The following is a 15788-nucleotide window of genomic DNA, read 5'->3' as shown; positions in this document are numbered from 1 at the left end:
CATGGAATCTACTCCGCTACCTGCTGGATCCACAGGGCTGCAAAACAGCGCAGCGACAGAACCTTCAAAAAATTCTTCACTTGTACGAAGGTACGGAGGTAGATTTAATGAAGGACATACAGTAGAGATACATAGGGGACACTAGCAAGGAACCCCTACCTAACTATGAAGGCGTAGGCAACTCCAGCCTAGACGAACCCATCAGCGAGGCGGAGGTCCGGGCGGAGATTGCCAAGCTCAAAACCAAATCAGCTTCAGGCCCGGATGGCGTTAGCAATAAAATGCTACGCAATCTAGACGATAACTCTATAACTGCATTAACTAACTTTATGCAGAAGTGCTGGGAAGAGGGTAAACTACCAAATCAGTGGAAAACCGCTAAGGTGGTGATGATCCCAAAACCAGGCAAGAAACTCCAGATAGAGAATTTAAGACCTATCTCTCTAACCTCTTGTGCAGGCAAGCTTTTGGAGCACGTTATTCAAACGCGGCTCAATAACTACATGGAGGATAATGACCTCTATCCGCATTCGATGGTGGGCTTTAGGCCCAGGCTCTCCACCCAGGACGTGATGCTGCAACTAAAACACCAAATCATCGATGCGGAAACGGGGGACGCAAAGGCAATTCTAGGGCTTGACCTAGCGAAGGCTTTTGACAACGTCACACATAAAGCCATTCTTGAGAACCTTCAGGACTTGGGAGTAGGCGTGCGAACCTACAATTACATTAGGGACTTCTTGTCAGACCGAGAAGCAAAAATCCAGATTGGAGAATGCCAATCGGATGACATTAAATTAGGCAGCAAAGGGACCCCACAGGGCTCTGTGCTCTCGCCGTTTCTTTTCAATGTGGCCTTGATCAAACTCCCTGAAAGACTGGAGGCTATTGAAGGACTAAATCATAGCATATACGCTGATGACATTACGTTGTGGATAGCTAGGGGCAGCGATGCCCAAATAGAGGAAACCCTCCAAAGGGCTATCCAGGCAGTTGAAGGTTATGTCGGACCTAGGGGACTTAAATGTTCACCGCAAAAATCGGAACTGCTTCTATACCAGCCGAAAGGCAGGGCCAGTAAGGAGGAACCGCAAATCTCTCTCACAGCTGGGGGGATCCCCATTCCAAAAGTGGACAAAATCAGAGTTCTTGGACTTTTTATTCAGGCCAACGGTTTTAATGGCGAAACAATAAGGAGACTAGACGGCTGCGCACTGCAGACCATGAGGCTGATCCGCAGGATCGCCAACAGGTGGTCCGGGATGAGAGAAGCGAATCTAGTTAGGCTAGTCCAGGCCTTTGTGATAGGTAGAATAGCTTATGTTGCTCCCTTCCTCAGTTTTAGGTCATTCGAGAAGAAGAAGATTGATTGCATCATACGTAAAAGTATAAAACAGGCGCTGGGGCTTCCCATCCGCACTGCAAATGAAAAGCTTTTAGCTCTAGGGCTCCACAACACGCTTGAGGAGATTATTGAGGCAGTGAGGATCTCGCAGTATGAGAGACTTGCGGGAAGCCCTACGGGCAGGAAAATCCTAGCTAGGCTAGGCATAAACTATGAGGGGCAGGAAGGCATCAAAGTAGACCTGCCGCGCAGCGTGCGGAACCGACTAATAATCCCACCACTACCTCAAAACATGCACCCAATCCATCACAAGGAACGCAGACAGAAACGGGCCGAGGCTCTTGAGAAGCGTTTCAAAAACTCGAAGGACGTGCTCTACGTTGATGCTGCAGACTATGGCAACGGCCGCATGGCCCTAGCTGTAGCGAGCGCTGAAACTAGATTGATAGCCAGTGGCACAGTTCCAACGGATTGCTCTCAAATTGGAGAAGAATCTGCCATAGCACTTGCAATTGCAAGTACTTCAGCCAAAATTATAGTCAGCGACTCTAAGGTTGCGGTGATGAACTTTGCCAGAGGCAGAATTTCTCCCGAGGCGAACAGAATCCTGCAGACCTGCAGAGATAGCAGGAAAATTGAAATAATCTGGGCACCTGCGCACGCCTCCCTCGCTGGGAATGAGGCGGCCCACGAATTAGCTCGAGGACTCACATTCCGAGCTGGTGGGCTAGCCGAAGGCTTCACGGGGCGAGACCGGTTAGTGTGCTACAGAGAGATTACACAACACTACAGACTAGGGCGGGTTAAATATCCTCCGGCTGATGCATCCTTAAACAAGAGCCAGGCCTCCACTTGGCGTCGCCTGCAAACCAACTCGTTTCCAAGCCCGGTGTCGTGCAGCCTCTACTACCCGGGTCAGTACTCTAGCCAGTGTAAGCTATGTAAAGCCAGGGCTAATCTTAATCACATTCTGTGGGAATGCCCACAGGCTCCCTCTGAGGGAAGAATAACGTCTTTAGAACAGTGGGAGACCTTATTACTCAGCTCCGATCCGGAGATTCAACTGAAGACCATCCAACTGGCCGAAATCGCCGCTAGGGTCCAAGGACTCCTGGCCGTCGTCTAGGTGGGAAGACTTAAAGCCTTCCCTACATCTGTTGGACAAATAAAGTTTTACAATCCAAAAATCCAATCCAAAATTCACGTGTGGAAGCTTTAAAAAAGCCGATTAACGATATTTTTTAACTTCTGGTAGAGAGTTTTTGGTCACTTGCATTGTGATCCTTTTGGAGGTGCCAGATCTGTATATGTGTTTGGAAGTGTTTTATATCTACATACATGTATCTTAACACATATGTACATTGCTGTTTGTACAATGCATTGTATTCCTTCTTTGAATTCGCCCTTCCTGCTTGGATCAAAAAGGTCTGCAGTATCATGTAAATAAATAAAAATAAAAAATAAGTAAGGCTGGTGTACCAGTGGAAAGCTCGAGCCATTGATACAATTTTGACTATACATGAAAGGGGTGGTATACAGACCACTATCTTACTTTACTTTCTTTTTCTTTTTTTCTTTCGTTTTTATGATCTTCTGTACTAGCTTCCATGCTGCTATAGTTATCGAATAAAGTCTCCGATTGCAGTTAAGCTCGGCTGTTCATTGAATAGGATCTCCTTTTTACGCCGGCTCCAGGTGTACCATGCATTGGCTGAACGTTAAAAAAAAGCAGGTGGTCGAAATTAATCTGGAGTCCCGAACTACAGGACGCTTCATAATCAGATAATGGTTCTGGGATGTAAAATAACAGAATTTATATTTTTATGGCACCCGGTTCACGATGAGTATGTTACGTTTTTCGGTCTTTCCTACGCAGCGCAGGCAACATTTGGCGTTTCAAACGGAAGCTGCAGATGCCTGCCTTTCACTCAAAGACTCTGGAGAAGTTCATGGACGTGGTGAACGAGCACGCAGACAGCATGGCTGAGCGCATGGAAGAAGCCAGCCTCAAGAAAGAGCTGGCTCCCATCCAAAATATTGCTAAACGGTGCAGTCTGGATCTCATCGGAGGTATGGCCCCGCGGCAGCGCTCTAGTAGAAAAATCATAATTTGCCATGCATTGTCGCGCGACAGTTTCTATGGGCTCTTACTAGTTAATAAGTGAATACAATTTTCTAAGTGTGAAATAGGACGCCCTTCTCCAATGACATTCATCGTTTTTTGTGGCACAGCATCGTTTTCAATAAGAAAGACGGAAGTGTTGTTTATAACTTCTTGAAGCCACGACAAGGAAGGCATTCAAAATACGAACTCATTCATGTGCAATATGAATACGGGGATCTCATCGGCATCATTTCTTGGTTAGTTGCAACGACATGGAGAAAACAGAAAATAAATTCAGCCTTCTTCAAAATATGGAAGTACCAATGAATGTGAAATGTATGATAAAAAATCTCGCACACGTTTTCGTTGTTTGCTTGTTTGGAGAAAACTTCACAAGAAAACAATATAGTGGTGCTGGGTGTAAGTATGTTTCCTGCAAGCGAAAAGATGTCTAATTCATCCTGCGCGAGTAAATCCATGATATGTATATTTAATTTTGTGGGATGTTTATGTGTATTTACGCGTTTTTATTGCGTATATGTGACGATTTAGGCTTATTGGCTGGCGTAGTGGGCGCAGAAGCTTATATCTGGAAAGTGTATCCTTAACTAAAATGAATTATTAATTTTTATTTGGTGGTTACGGCATGTGCATTTCTCTACAAACGGTGTGTACATTTCTGTTAAGAACTTCAGAACAGTTTTGGAAGGCAAGGTAATTTTGTTTAATTTTCCGACATGGCTCGTATTCCAAGATATTCTTCTCCAACTTTGCCCTTAAGTGCCTCAAGTTTCGCATTTTGAAGTAAGCCTGACAGGCATGCTCAGGAAGGTCGAGATGTGGTTCAATTTCCATAGCAGAATATACTAGTCGTCAACTTATGACACTTGACTGTTCTAAGGAAATAATATGTTAAAATCAAGCAAACAGCTGAACCACAAAGAGCAATAAAAGAAGCGGCAGTTTGCTTTCTGCAAGAAGTCATGTCAAATCATAGAAAAATCCATGTACTCTTACTACCCATCATTCCTATAATTTTTGAACGACTGCAGCGCCGCATTTTCGTATAGTATGCGTTGGGTGAAACTCAGGGCTGCTGAAGACAACAGGTGCAGCGGCTCCCAGAAGCCACAAGCATATTGAGGAAGTCAAAATCATCGACGCCTTGTTACTTTCTCACTGGTAGCTCCCTGGGTTAAAGACGTTGTTCATAGGTGGCACATTTGAGAGAACGGTGACCTGCAAGAGGACGCGCCCAGCCGCTGACGTTGCGGTGCTGAGCTCGAAGTAGCGGGTTCGATTGCGGACGCGGCGCCCGCATTTCGATGGGAGTGAACTGTGAAAACCATCGTGTACCGTGCATTAAGTGCACTTTAAATAAACTTAGGCGGGCTAAAGCTAATACTGGAGCTCCCTACTACGGCGGGCCTCACAATCATATCATGGTTTTGGCACGTAAACCCGAGAACTTAATGTAACTCGCAAGCGGAATAATTGTCACGTGGGCTTTTTCCTATTTTCTATGTTTTCCTTATGACGAGAAAAAGTTATTGTACAATAAACAAAGTTAAAGAGGGGTTGTATCGGACATTTCCTAGATCTATTTACAACATTCTCACGAGAAGCTTTTCTTAAATTTGAAAGCATGTCGTAGTGTCTAACGTTCCGATAGTGCGCAACAGGGCAGGCCCACAGCACTCTGTCCTGTTTACTCGCTCGTTCTGTGTAGCGCTGTTCCTGCTTTTTATTCTAAAGATGAACCAGCCAGCCCCATTGAACACACTGCCAAGATAGTAACTCGGTTTAGTTGGTTTGATCTATACTGGGAGACTGGGTAGCGTTAAAAAGCATACTTCATGCATGTGTCCTTACCCATTTAACGCTGCTTAGTTTCCCAATGAGATGAACGCCACAGTGAAAGACGTTGGGATAACATTTTGACGCGGAAAAGAGAGGTTCAAAATATATTTACAGGGTACTTACATTGCGTACACTGGCATACACGGCACACAAGATGGAAACCAGTCCGGGGGACACCGGCGAGCGTCGTCGTCTCCTGTCCTGTCCTCAGTTTCGTATCTTGCAGTGCTTGGCAACATGACCCCCGGCGGCGAAGTCGCCGTCCCAGTGCTTGCTATAGGTCGTCCTTGCGGTATCGCTTGAGGCGGGTGAGGTGGACGACATCGGTGGAAGGTCGAGACATGGTGGAATCGAGAGGCGTTATTTCATATGTGACATCGATCGTTTGGCGCAGTACACGGTACAGGCCAGATTAAGATGCAATCAACTTTTCGCAAAGGCTAATTCGCCGTGATGGTGTCCAAAGAAGGACCACATCACCAGGGTCAAAGTGGGCATCGCGGTCGTGGGCATCATAGAAGCGTCGTTGCTGTTCCTGCGAAGCGGTAAGGCGCAGGCGGGCAATCTGGCGCGCTTCTACAGCTCTGAAGATGGCGTCATGGGCGTAATTTGACGATGTGTCAAGAACGGCGGGAAGGAGTGTGTCAAATGGTAACGTGAGGCTTCTTCCAAACAAGGTAAAACTGAGAAAAACCCACGGAATCATGTCGAGAGAAATCATAGGCAAATGTAACGAAGGGCAGAGCATCATCCCTGTCATTATTGTCGGCAGAAACATACATAGCAAGCATGTCTTTGATAGTTCCATTAAGGCGGTCTGAGGCCGTTGGTCTGAAGTTGGCACACCATTGCCGACTTGTGTTTTGTATCGCAGGAGCGCAAGAGATCTTGGACAACCTTTGATATGAAATAGAGGCCCCGGTCTGTAAGGAGCTGTAGAGGAGCGCCGCGGTGAAGTATAACGTCTTAGAGAAGGAAGTCGGCGACGTCGGTTGCAAAGCTGATAGGGAGAGCCAGAGTGATCGCGTACCAGGTCGTGTAGTCGGTAGCGACTGCAGTCCACTCCTTTCCCAAGGCAGTTAGCGGAAAAGGGCCAAGAAGGACACCACCATGAAGGGAAAAAAAGGTTAGGAGAGACCATTACATCATGCAGCCAGCCTTGGCGAGCGAACGCTCCGTGAAGCCAGCGCTTTGCGCAGTGGGGGCCCAACACGTGACCTCTTGCGTAGAGATCACGGAGCTAAAATCGAAATTTGCTGACACGTTTGGTTCCCAGTAGCTATGCCAAAAGCTTTTATTGGGCGCGCGCTTGTTCGGCTGCCTGCCGTGACTCAGCCTGCAGAGCGGGAACACTAAAACCAACCGCGCACTTTGTCGTACAGTCAGGTGTTGGGCCACCACACTCTGCTTCAATCGCGTGGCGCGATGCTCCCTTCTAACTTTTTCCGTCCTCCATGGTCAAGACCAACCCTAAAGCATGGCTCCGATGGTACGTCAATTGGTTGAAAGCGGCCAGCTGGGAGTACTGCAGGTTTCATGTGGCGCTGACATTGCCCACAGGAAGCGACGTAACGGCAGACGGAACGGTAATTGCCGGGCCAAAAGAAGCGATGCCGAGCACAGTCATTCCTCCTAGAGACTTCGAGGTGACCCGCAGTAGGAAGATCGTGTAGCTGTGCGAGGACAGTTTGACACATATGCGTGGGAAAAACTAAGGGCTGTTCAGGACCGTCAGGGTGCCTGTTGTAGCGGTACAAGACGCCTTCCTAAGCGCAAATATACCCAGAGAAGGCGAAGGTGTCTCAGAAGTCAGCCTGAGAATGACGTCTCTCAAGTAGGGGTTCCGGCGTTGCTCATCTCCGATGTTGCGAAATGCATTAGGCGACAGCACGCTGGTAGGCTTGCAGTTCTCAGGAAGTACCCGTGGGTCTACTGGATGGCGCGACAAGCAATCAGCCTCTTCATGCGATCAGCTGTTTTTATGCACAGCTGTGTATGAGCATTCCTGGAGTCGTAGAGCCCACCGACCAAGACGTCCAGTAGGATCTTTTAGGGATGAAAGCCAGCATAAGGCATTATGGTCGGTGATAACTGTGAATAGTCGACCGTACAAATAGAAGTGAAATTTATCCACTGCATAAACGAGAGCAGGGCACTCGCGTTCTGTAATGGAGTATTCTGCTACGCTTGGGACAGAAGACGGCTAGCGTACGCAATAACACAGTCACAACCTTGCTGGTACTCAGCCATAACTGCACCAATTCCATAGCCGCTGGCATCGGTTCGAACTTCCGTTGGGGCGGTCACGTCAAAATGGGCGAGAACTGGTGGTTAAGTGAGCAGCACAATAAGCTCAGCGAACGCAGGAGATTGTTCTGAGACCCACAAAGGCTTCGGATATCGTTGGCACAAGTCGGCACGGGAAAATTCTTGACGGCGCGTAATTTCTCTGGATCGGGGCGGACGCCAGAAGAATCGACGAGGTGTCCGAACAGAATAAGTTGCCGGTGGTCGAAGTGACATTTTGATGAAATGAGGTGAAGCCCAGCCTTGCGGAAAACAGAAAGAATCGTCCAAAGACGTTCGAGGTGCCTGGCCAAAGTAGGTGAAAATAATATAACGTCATCGAGGTAGCACTGGCAGATTGACCACTTAAAAACATTCCTCATACTTTCGAATGTAGCCGAGGCATTACAAAGCCAGAACGGCATGACTTTAAACTGATAGAGGCCATCCGGTGTATTAAAGGCGGTATTTTCACGGTCCATGTCGTCAACTGCAATCAGCCAGTACCCGGAGCAAAGGTCTATCGAAGAAAAATATTTTGCTCCACGTAAAGCATCGACGCTGCCATCTATCTGCGGCAGCGGATACACGTCTTTTTTTTGACATTGTTGAGATTGCGATAGTCAACACACACGCGCCAGCTGCCATCCTTCTTCCTCACGAGCACGACCGGAGAAGCCCGAGGGCTACAAGAAAGCTCAATAATTTCTCGGGCAAGCATCTTGTCGACTTCCTTCTGCATGACTTCGCGCTCAGTAGGGGAGACGCGCTTGGGCCGTCGGTGATTCTGGCTGGCGTCACCCGTGTGTAACCAATGTTTCACAACGGACATTTGGCCCAGTGGTCGGTAATGGAGCTCGAAAATGTCCCGGTCAGAGGTTAGAAGGCAATGAAATGCGTCCGCATGGTAGGCCGGAAGGTCAGGAGCGATCATTGTTGTGAAAGGTTCTAATACTCCGGTTGTAGGGCCCGAAACAGCAGAGATAAGCAACGCAGTATCACTAATCATTGCAGAAATATGGTAGTCGGAAGCCGGGGCTATGGTTGCAAGAGATATGTCCTGAGGTAGCACTCAAAGGCAGAGGCCGAAATTCACTACAGGAAAACAGGCAGCATTGTCTTTTACGCGGACGACCATGTGCGGAAATGCGATGTTCTGCGACAGGTGAACGATGGATTTGGGCGATGCGACGTAATCACCGTCGGTGACAGGTGGATCGGGTGATACGGTGGTATAGGTGATGGCTCGGTGAGGTAGGCGAACGTAATCGGTGGAACATAGTCGACTCGGTGTAGAATCAGGAGGATCAACGGCATACGGCAAGGCGAGCTCAACAACAACCGCAGAGCAGTCAATAACGGCCAAATGTACCGACAGAAACTCAAGGCCTAAGATGATTTAGTGTGCGCACTGTGCCACGACATAAAAATAAAATAGAAGTATGGTGTCCGACTACACTGACACGGGCGGCAGACATCCCAGTGAAAGCTGGAGTTCCACCGTCGGCAACGTGGACGACAGTGAGCGGGCAGGAGTTAGGACGACTTTCTTTAGGCGTGTACGGAGGTTCGAGTTCATAACCGAGATGTGTGCTCCTGCGCCAATCGGTGCTGTTACAGGTACACCATCCACGTTTACGTTGATGAGGTTGTGATGGCCAGGCAGTGTAAGCCTTGCGTCAAAGCGCAAGCATGTCCTGAACTAGGCACGCAAGGTATTTCTGCGCGGCACGCCGGCGACCAGAGGCTTGCCAAACAAATCAGTGAGCTTTTGTTTTCACAAGTCCCAGCTGGTGAGTTCCTCTTCGTGGATCTCAAACCAGACGTGTGCCGTCCCCATGATGTAAAACATCAGCTTAGCGAGCATGACCGTCTGGTCCCAGTGCTTACTCGCACTTATCCGTTCATAACGTTGAAGATTGTGTTATCCGTTCCGGAAAAGGTGTCAGGGTCGTGCGGTTATACCAGGATTACGGCCGGCGCTGGTGGCGCCGTGCCTGAAGCATTCTCACCTTGAGCTGCTATTGCGAATGGAGCCAAGGATCGCCCGCTGCGTAAATCGGTCGTGCCCGCTACCTCCTGCAAAATGTTACGGGGAGAAAAGAGGCTTAAAATATATCTACAGGGTATTTAGAAAGCGTCCACTGACATGCAAGGCACACAAGATGGAAGCGAGTCCGCGCGACATCAGCAAGCGTCGTCGTCTTTTGTACTGTCCTCAGCTTCGTCTCTGGCAGGGCTTGGTAACAATATTGACCATATGGGGTTCTTTAACGTGCACCCTTAGCAGGGTATACGAGCGTTTTTGCTTTTCGCTTCCATCGAAATGCAGCAACCATGGGCGGGAATCGAACCCGCGACCTTGTGCTCTGTAACACAACCCAATAGCCACTAAGCAACCGTGGTGGATCCTAACCTTGGGAAACTTGAAGCTCGCGAAGTTGGTTAACTTATCTTTAATAAATATGTCATTGTACAAAATCAACTAATAGTCTGGCTTGCTCCACAGAGCACAAAAAAAGCATTTTTTTCGTCGCGCCACTCCTAAAGCAGACCAAAAGTGTTTTTAAACCCTGGTTAAAGCTGCAACAGCGGAGACCTTGTCTGTTGCTAAAGATATTAAGCTTCCTTAAGAAACAATAGCGGTACTATGAGTGCTAATATTATTCAAATTTATTGTCAGACTATCTTTTGGCTAATGGCAGTTCCAGCGGCAGCGATTTTTGTCGTTCTTGAAGTGACTTCCCTTCTCATCTTTTCTTTTTTCTTTTTTCAGAAGTTCTGATGGGCGTGAACTTAAATACTCAGAAAAACCAGAACAGCCAGTACAGCGAATATATTTCTGGGTAAGTATTTACTTCGGGTCAATTAGTTAACGAGGTACTGTTCATGTCAAATTATTGTCCCTCATCAACGTGTGTTCAGAGTCCCGAATGTCAAACGGAGCAGCAGCTTTCAGGTTTTTCCGAGTGAAAAACACGAAAAACCACGCGTGTATACAGAACGATTGGCCGTCCAGGCACGGTAGTCAACGGCAAAGCTGTAACATCGGGTCCTGGGTAGAAAAAAAAGGTCTGTGAATCCCTATAACGGCTATGATGATTGATTGTGCGTTGGTCATGGACCGCGTGCAAAAAAGTAATCCCCCAGGTCTCAAGTGCAAAGTGCATGAACTAAAGAAAGATTTGAAGACACCTAAGAATTTCTTATGAGCAGTGAATCCGAAAGCATTAATGTCTAATTGCACGCCGCTTTGCGGCCCTTCGAATTATGAACTCCTCGTGGGCGAGCGAGCGCGTTGATACGCTTGGCCACAAGGCCGGTTCACCTGTATCCGTGACGTCATGCTACCTTGCCAGATTGCCACCGAATCTAATGGGGATGCTCCCGACTAAGCCGCGGTGATTTTGACGTCTCCGCTTTCGTCACGGTAGGCTAGGCAAGAGAAATGTCGGTCCATGTCATAAAGCAGTGTGCACAGGCGTTCTAGAGGCGTTGGTTTAGTACAGCGTGGGCTCGTTGGTTCGAAACTCACTACCGCCAACGTTCTTCCTTTCGAACTTCTGTTTTTTTACACGTTAATTTCTTTATAGCGATTACCGAGGCGAAGTTAGAACGCAGGTGACAGCTTGTGCGGACGAGGAACGCGCGGATAACGCAGGCCTCCGAGAGCGAGGGTGCCGCGGCGATGCCCACTCCCCTCACGGCAGCACGTGGCGCGGCAGCATGTGTGCCCTTTCGCCCGCTCGGCTCCGTCGAGGTGCGCTAGGGACTTGGCGTCGCAGCCAATGGGCCTTTAGGTGCCGTTTCGCAGCTGCAGATGACAGACGCCGGCTTTTATGCTCAATGGGTCATTGGATGTTTTCTCATCAAAAATGAGTAAGACTTGTAAGTAAGCCACGAATAAACGCAAAGGGCCTCGAACAACCAGTCGAGCGGCAATCTTGCGTGTATTCGCGGGCTTCTTTCACGCTAGGAAAAATACTTTTATGTAGAACCTACTGAGCAACACAAAGCTGTATCGGGAGTTTTTCATGTTGCTCTACCATTTTCTCATTGACATATATATATAATTATATTATTTGAGAAGCTGAATAATTAGGTGGACTAATTATGTAATTAGGCGGAATGAAAAAATAATCTTAGTATGTTCAAGCGAAGGTAAGCAACATTACCTTAGTTCAGTCCGGCTACGTGGCATTTTCATATTTTTTAACTCTTGGTGCATGATAGCTGGAACACCCGATATGTCCAATGTTCATGAAGCTTCATTAAAAAGTGATTTAATAAGAGCACCTGCCAAATAAAGAACAGCAAAGTTGTGTATGCACCTGTATTGCCATTGTGAGAGGACTAGCTGGCACTCATTTTCTTCCTGGTTTTTGCCATGACCTGTCGTCTTCGTTTATTCAGCGTGACGTTTCTCATGGCAGTCCGGGCCTTCCGACCATGGATGTGGCTTAACGCCATCTACAACATCTCCCTGGAAGGGATGTGGTTTCGAAAAATGATCAGCGGCATCAACGAATTCAATCTAAAGGTAAACTACATAGTGAACATTTTAGATGATGACATATGTAGTAAGGCCTCAGTTCAAACGTAAGACGGACGATGCAAAACAGGCTGAGAATTTAGGCAAGTGTGAATATTCGATTCGCCATCCTGCACTGGAGAAGGGGAACGTGTTAAAAAAATGCGATAAAAAGAGAACACGAAAAGAGAGCGGGTAATTTTAGATTAATTCAAACTTTCCAGCGACATCCCGTGTGAATTTTTTGGTGGAGTCGTTCTTAACCAGCTCATTTTCAATTCATCTAAAGCATGTCATTTGACACTTGCTGTGTAGACGGAGTTATCAACTTAGATTTTCCATTCTGACTCGATGTCAATAGCCCCCTACCTCGTCCTTTCTCTCTATCATTTTCTCGTGCCTCGTCTCATTTCTGGGACTGCTACAAATTTTCGCACTTTACCAAAGTCTGAAACGTCCGTGTTGCTTCAAAGCAACGTTAATTTTAAGCTCGCATTTTTACTGTGCACACTTAAGATGGATTTAGCTCGGCGCCAACTCCGATTTAATTATTCGAGTGCATGTAAAACACAAAAATGCTTTTACAAGGCAACCACTTGCTCGTTTTGAATAAAATTTCTTGCATTGGAGAGGGGAAGTGAAATTCCACGTAGCAACTGTAGGAAGCTCAAATGTGACTTAGGACATCAATTTTTGTATAGCGATTGCCAAAAATTGGTATATTAGAAAAATGGAAGAACAAAGTTTAGAAATCTGCAACTCTGCAACAAAAACAGATATCGCAGTTATGTGGAATCAATCTGTTATAATATCCCTTGCAGACAAATGTGATATATAAACTGACAGCTTGCACGAAATCGTTGCAATGCCTACAACGAGCCTTTTGCCGAATTCTTACCCACAAGGAGAGTTTGCTGTTGGGCTAGTGGGTGTGGGAAGCTAGGAACGATAGCAGTGAAAAAAACGGCGCATTAAAGAGCGATCAACACATCGATAACTTGCAACTGAACATTTACTTCGCGCGGCGCGATATACATTCACGGGAAGGACGGGTATACAGGGCAGGGAAGGTGAAAAACAACCACAACAAACATGTGGAGGGTCAAGCGAATGTGGATGGTAGAAGAGCCGCGACGTCCGCGCGTACTTGCAAATTAGCGGTTTATTTCAGAGCGATGTGTGATGCATCAATGTTGTCCCTTTAGATGTATTATTAGGTGCAGTTACCAGAATTGTGATATCATGTTCATTGCTGCTGAGTTACAGAGTTGTAAACATGATACTACAGTTCTTCTTATTTTCCATTATCTTTATTTTTTTGATGAGCTTGATGCCATGAATAAATATATTCTCTTGCTACCGTTACTAGATATTAGATTTTCCTTTTGAAGGTCAGAAACCTCTTAAAAATCGGCGCTAATATATCCACATACATGAATTTAGATAGGAGCTCTTCAACTGAAGCCTCCTCTTAATGCGGTGTTTCTCCCAGTGAAACAAACTGCGCTTGTACAAATTTGCCCCAGCAAAATGAGGGTCAGTTATCAGGCCGCCGAAAAGACGGTGTAATTCAAGGACACGCTGAAAAATAAGAAACACAGACATTAACAAAAACGACAAGGGCAGTTACCGCAAATCGCGAGTCACTATCACGTTGGCGAGTTACACCGTGGAAGGACTTGTCCTACTGTGTAACTCGTCAACATGATAGTGAGTTCGCTTCTCCAGGCATCATCTCTTTCTTTTCTTCTTCAGATCATGAGCGAACGAAAGAAGACATTCCACCTGTACAGAAACCAAGGGGACCTCAGCGAAAGCGAAGACGAGGAGGTCAAGTACAAGCGAGGGCCTCAGCCCGAGAGACGTGTGGCAGTCATCGATATCATGCTCGACAAACACTTCAAGGACCCGAGCTACACGATGCACGAGATACGCAAGGACCTTGACTTGCTTCTGTTCGCGGTGAGCTTTAGGGTCTGCTTTCCTTAAGGGCAATTTATACACCGGCGTTTCCAGCTACGTCGCGTGGGCGACGCTTCGCTCGGCGGAAATTCGACCCTATACACTCCAAATGGCTCCTACTGCACCGAGCGCACCGAGATCGCGTGTTGCCACAGCAACCGTCTCAAAACATGCGCAGAGATACGCGGACGCGTGCGTCCGCTGAAGTCTTTGTGTTTTTTTTTTCTTGTTTTTTTTTCTCGCAAACGCGCGCTTTTTCTTTACACGCGAACCCGCAAGCATCGTCGCTATCTAGGAGTCTCCCTTTTCTTTCTGACCTTTCGAGGATGACAGGGAGCAACCCTGCACGACGCAAGCTGGCGCTGCCATTGTTGCCGCATCGTCTGCGTCGCAAGTGCAGGCGATCAATCTACATTCGGGGGATTTTTGACAAGCGCACGGAACTCGAATACCATCATCTCGCGCAGAAGTTCCGCCAAAGTGACCCCGAGTATCATATTAAGTTCTTCAGGTAGGTGAGCACACGTTATAGACACGGAATGCTGGCGAGTTCCAGGACTATAAATAGAGTAAAATCCATATAAAATTCTTGCGCTTGCAGTTTGCGAGTGCGAGCATCTGGAAGTGAAGAAATAAGATCAGCTTTTCATTTCTTATTGCAGGATGACAAAGGCTTCTTTCGAGGAGATACAGAGCGATTTAGAAGCACTAGCTGTTGAGCGTGTTGGTAATTCAAACTCAAAGAAGAATGGCGCAAACCAACATGGACAAGATAGGAAACACGGACAAGCGTAGGCTAGCAATTATGGTTTATTTTTGGCGTGTGTTTCAAGCCATTGTTGCTAGCCTGTGCTTGTCCATGTTTTCTACCTTGCGCCTGTTCGTTTGCGCCATTCTTCTCGGAGATACTGAGCCTTGTCTAAAGCAGGATTGTTCGTCCACCAACTCGCAGAAGGCCCATCAGCCCGCCGGAAGGCTCACGGTCACGTTAAGGCAAATGCACGTCCCCATTTTTCAATGCGTAAGCATTTTTTGGCGAGAACCCCAGCCCGTCCCGCGAAAAGTGTAATACCTTGTATCTGCACAAAAATGCGTAATCTGTGAAGTTAAGGCATTTAATTGTTATAATAGAGTAAATGTACATGATTGTAAGCTTTATAGGCGATACGAGGCAACCAAAACAAAATAAAAAAGTTCAATTGATACGAATGAATTCCCATAGGGATACATAGGCTTCTATTAAAAAATGGATGAGGTAGCCTATAGTAAGGATGGGCTAACTTACGTTTGGGGGTGCGGTGGGTCATCTCGAAGTTTGGACGTGGGCCATCTTGAAGCTTGGGGCTGGGCCAACTTCAAGTTTGGGTGCGGGCCAACACACATTTGGAGATATGCTTACGCATACTTCGACAATTCCAGTGTAGTTTCTACGCTTTTCTGTTGAAATACGAAATACATATTTGAAATAATGTGTCTCGGCGTTATACTTATGCAACACCCGTCCAGTTACCTTGTTACTAGCGCTTCATGAATTCGTGAAGAAGCAGTCCATAATCTCCAAAGGTCTTCAATACGCACACGATCAATCGGTGCACCAGTTACAGAAAAATTATGTATTTGAACTTTAAGCTACCCGCCTCTGTTATTAATATTGTTCGAACGCCACCATGGTTATTTGTATCCTTCCGTCACGTATAATG

The 15788-nt window shown here is 46.9% G+C and overlaps 1 protein-coding gene across 1 annotated transcript in view; it reads left to right on the top strand.

Annotated features, from left to right (window-relative positions):
- The window catches only part of LOC139060233 (cytochrome P450 4C1-like), a 118651-nt gene that overhangs the window by 78018 nt on the left and 24845 nt on the right, over positions 1-15788 (top strand). Inside the window, exons 4-7 of the mRNA XM_070539297.1 lie at positions 3222-3415; positions 10372-10441; positions 12009-12135; positions 13882-14088. Of these exons, the coding sequence (XP_070395398.1) occupies positions 3222-3415; positions 10372-10441; positions 12009-12135; positions 13882-14088 (598 nt within the window). The remainder of the gene's footprint in view (positions 1-3221; positions 3416-10371; positions 10442-12008; positions 12136-13881; positions 14089-15788) is intronic.

The sequence above is a fragment of the Dermacentor albipictus genome, chromosome 1 (genome assembly GCF_038994185.2).
Source record: "Dermacentor albipictus isolate Rhodes 1998 colony chromosome 1, USDA_Dalb.pri_finalv2, whole genome shotgun sequence".
NCBI classification, from domain to species: Eukaryota; Metazoa; Arthropoda; class Arachnida; order Ixodida; family Ixodidae; genus Dermacentor; species Dermacentor albipictus.
The sequence above is the reverse complement of the archived record's forward strand: the minus strand, read 5'-3'. Positions and strand labels throughout refer to the sequence as shown.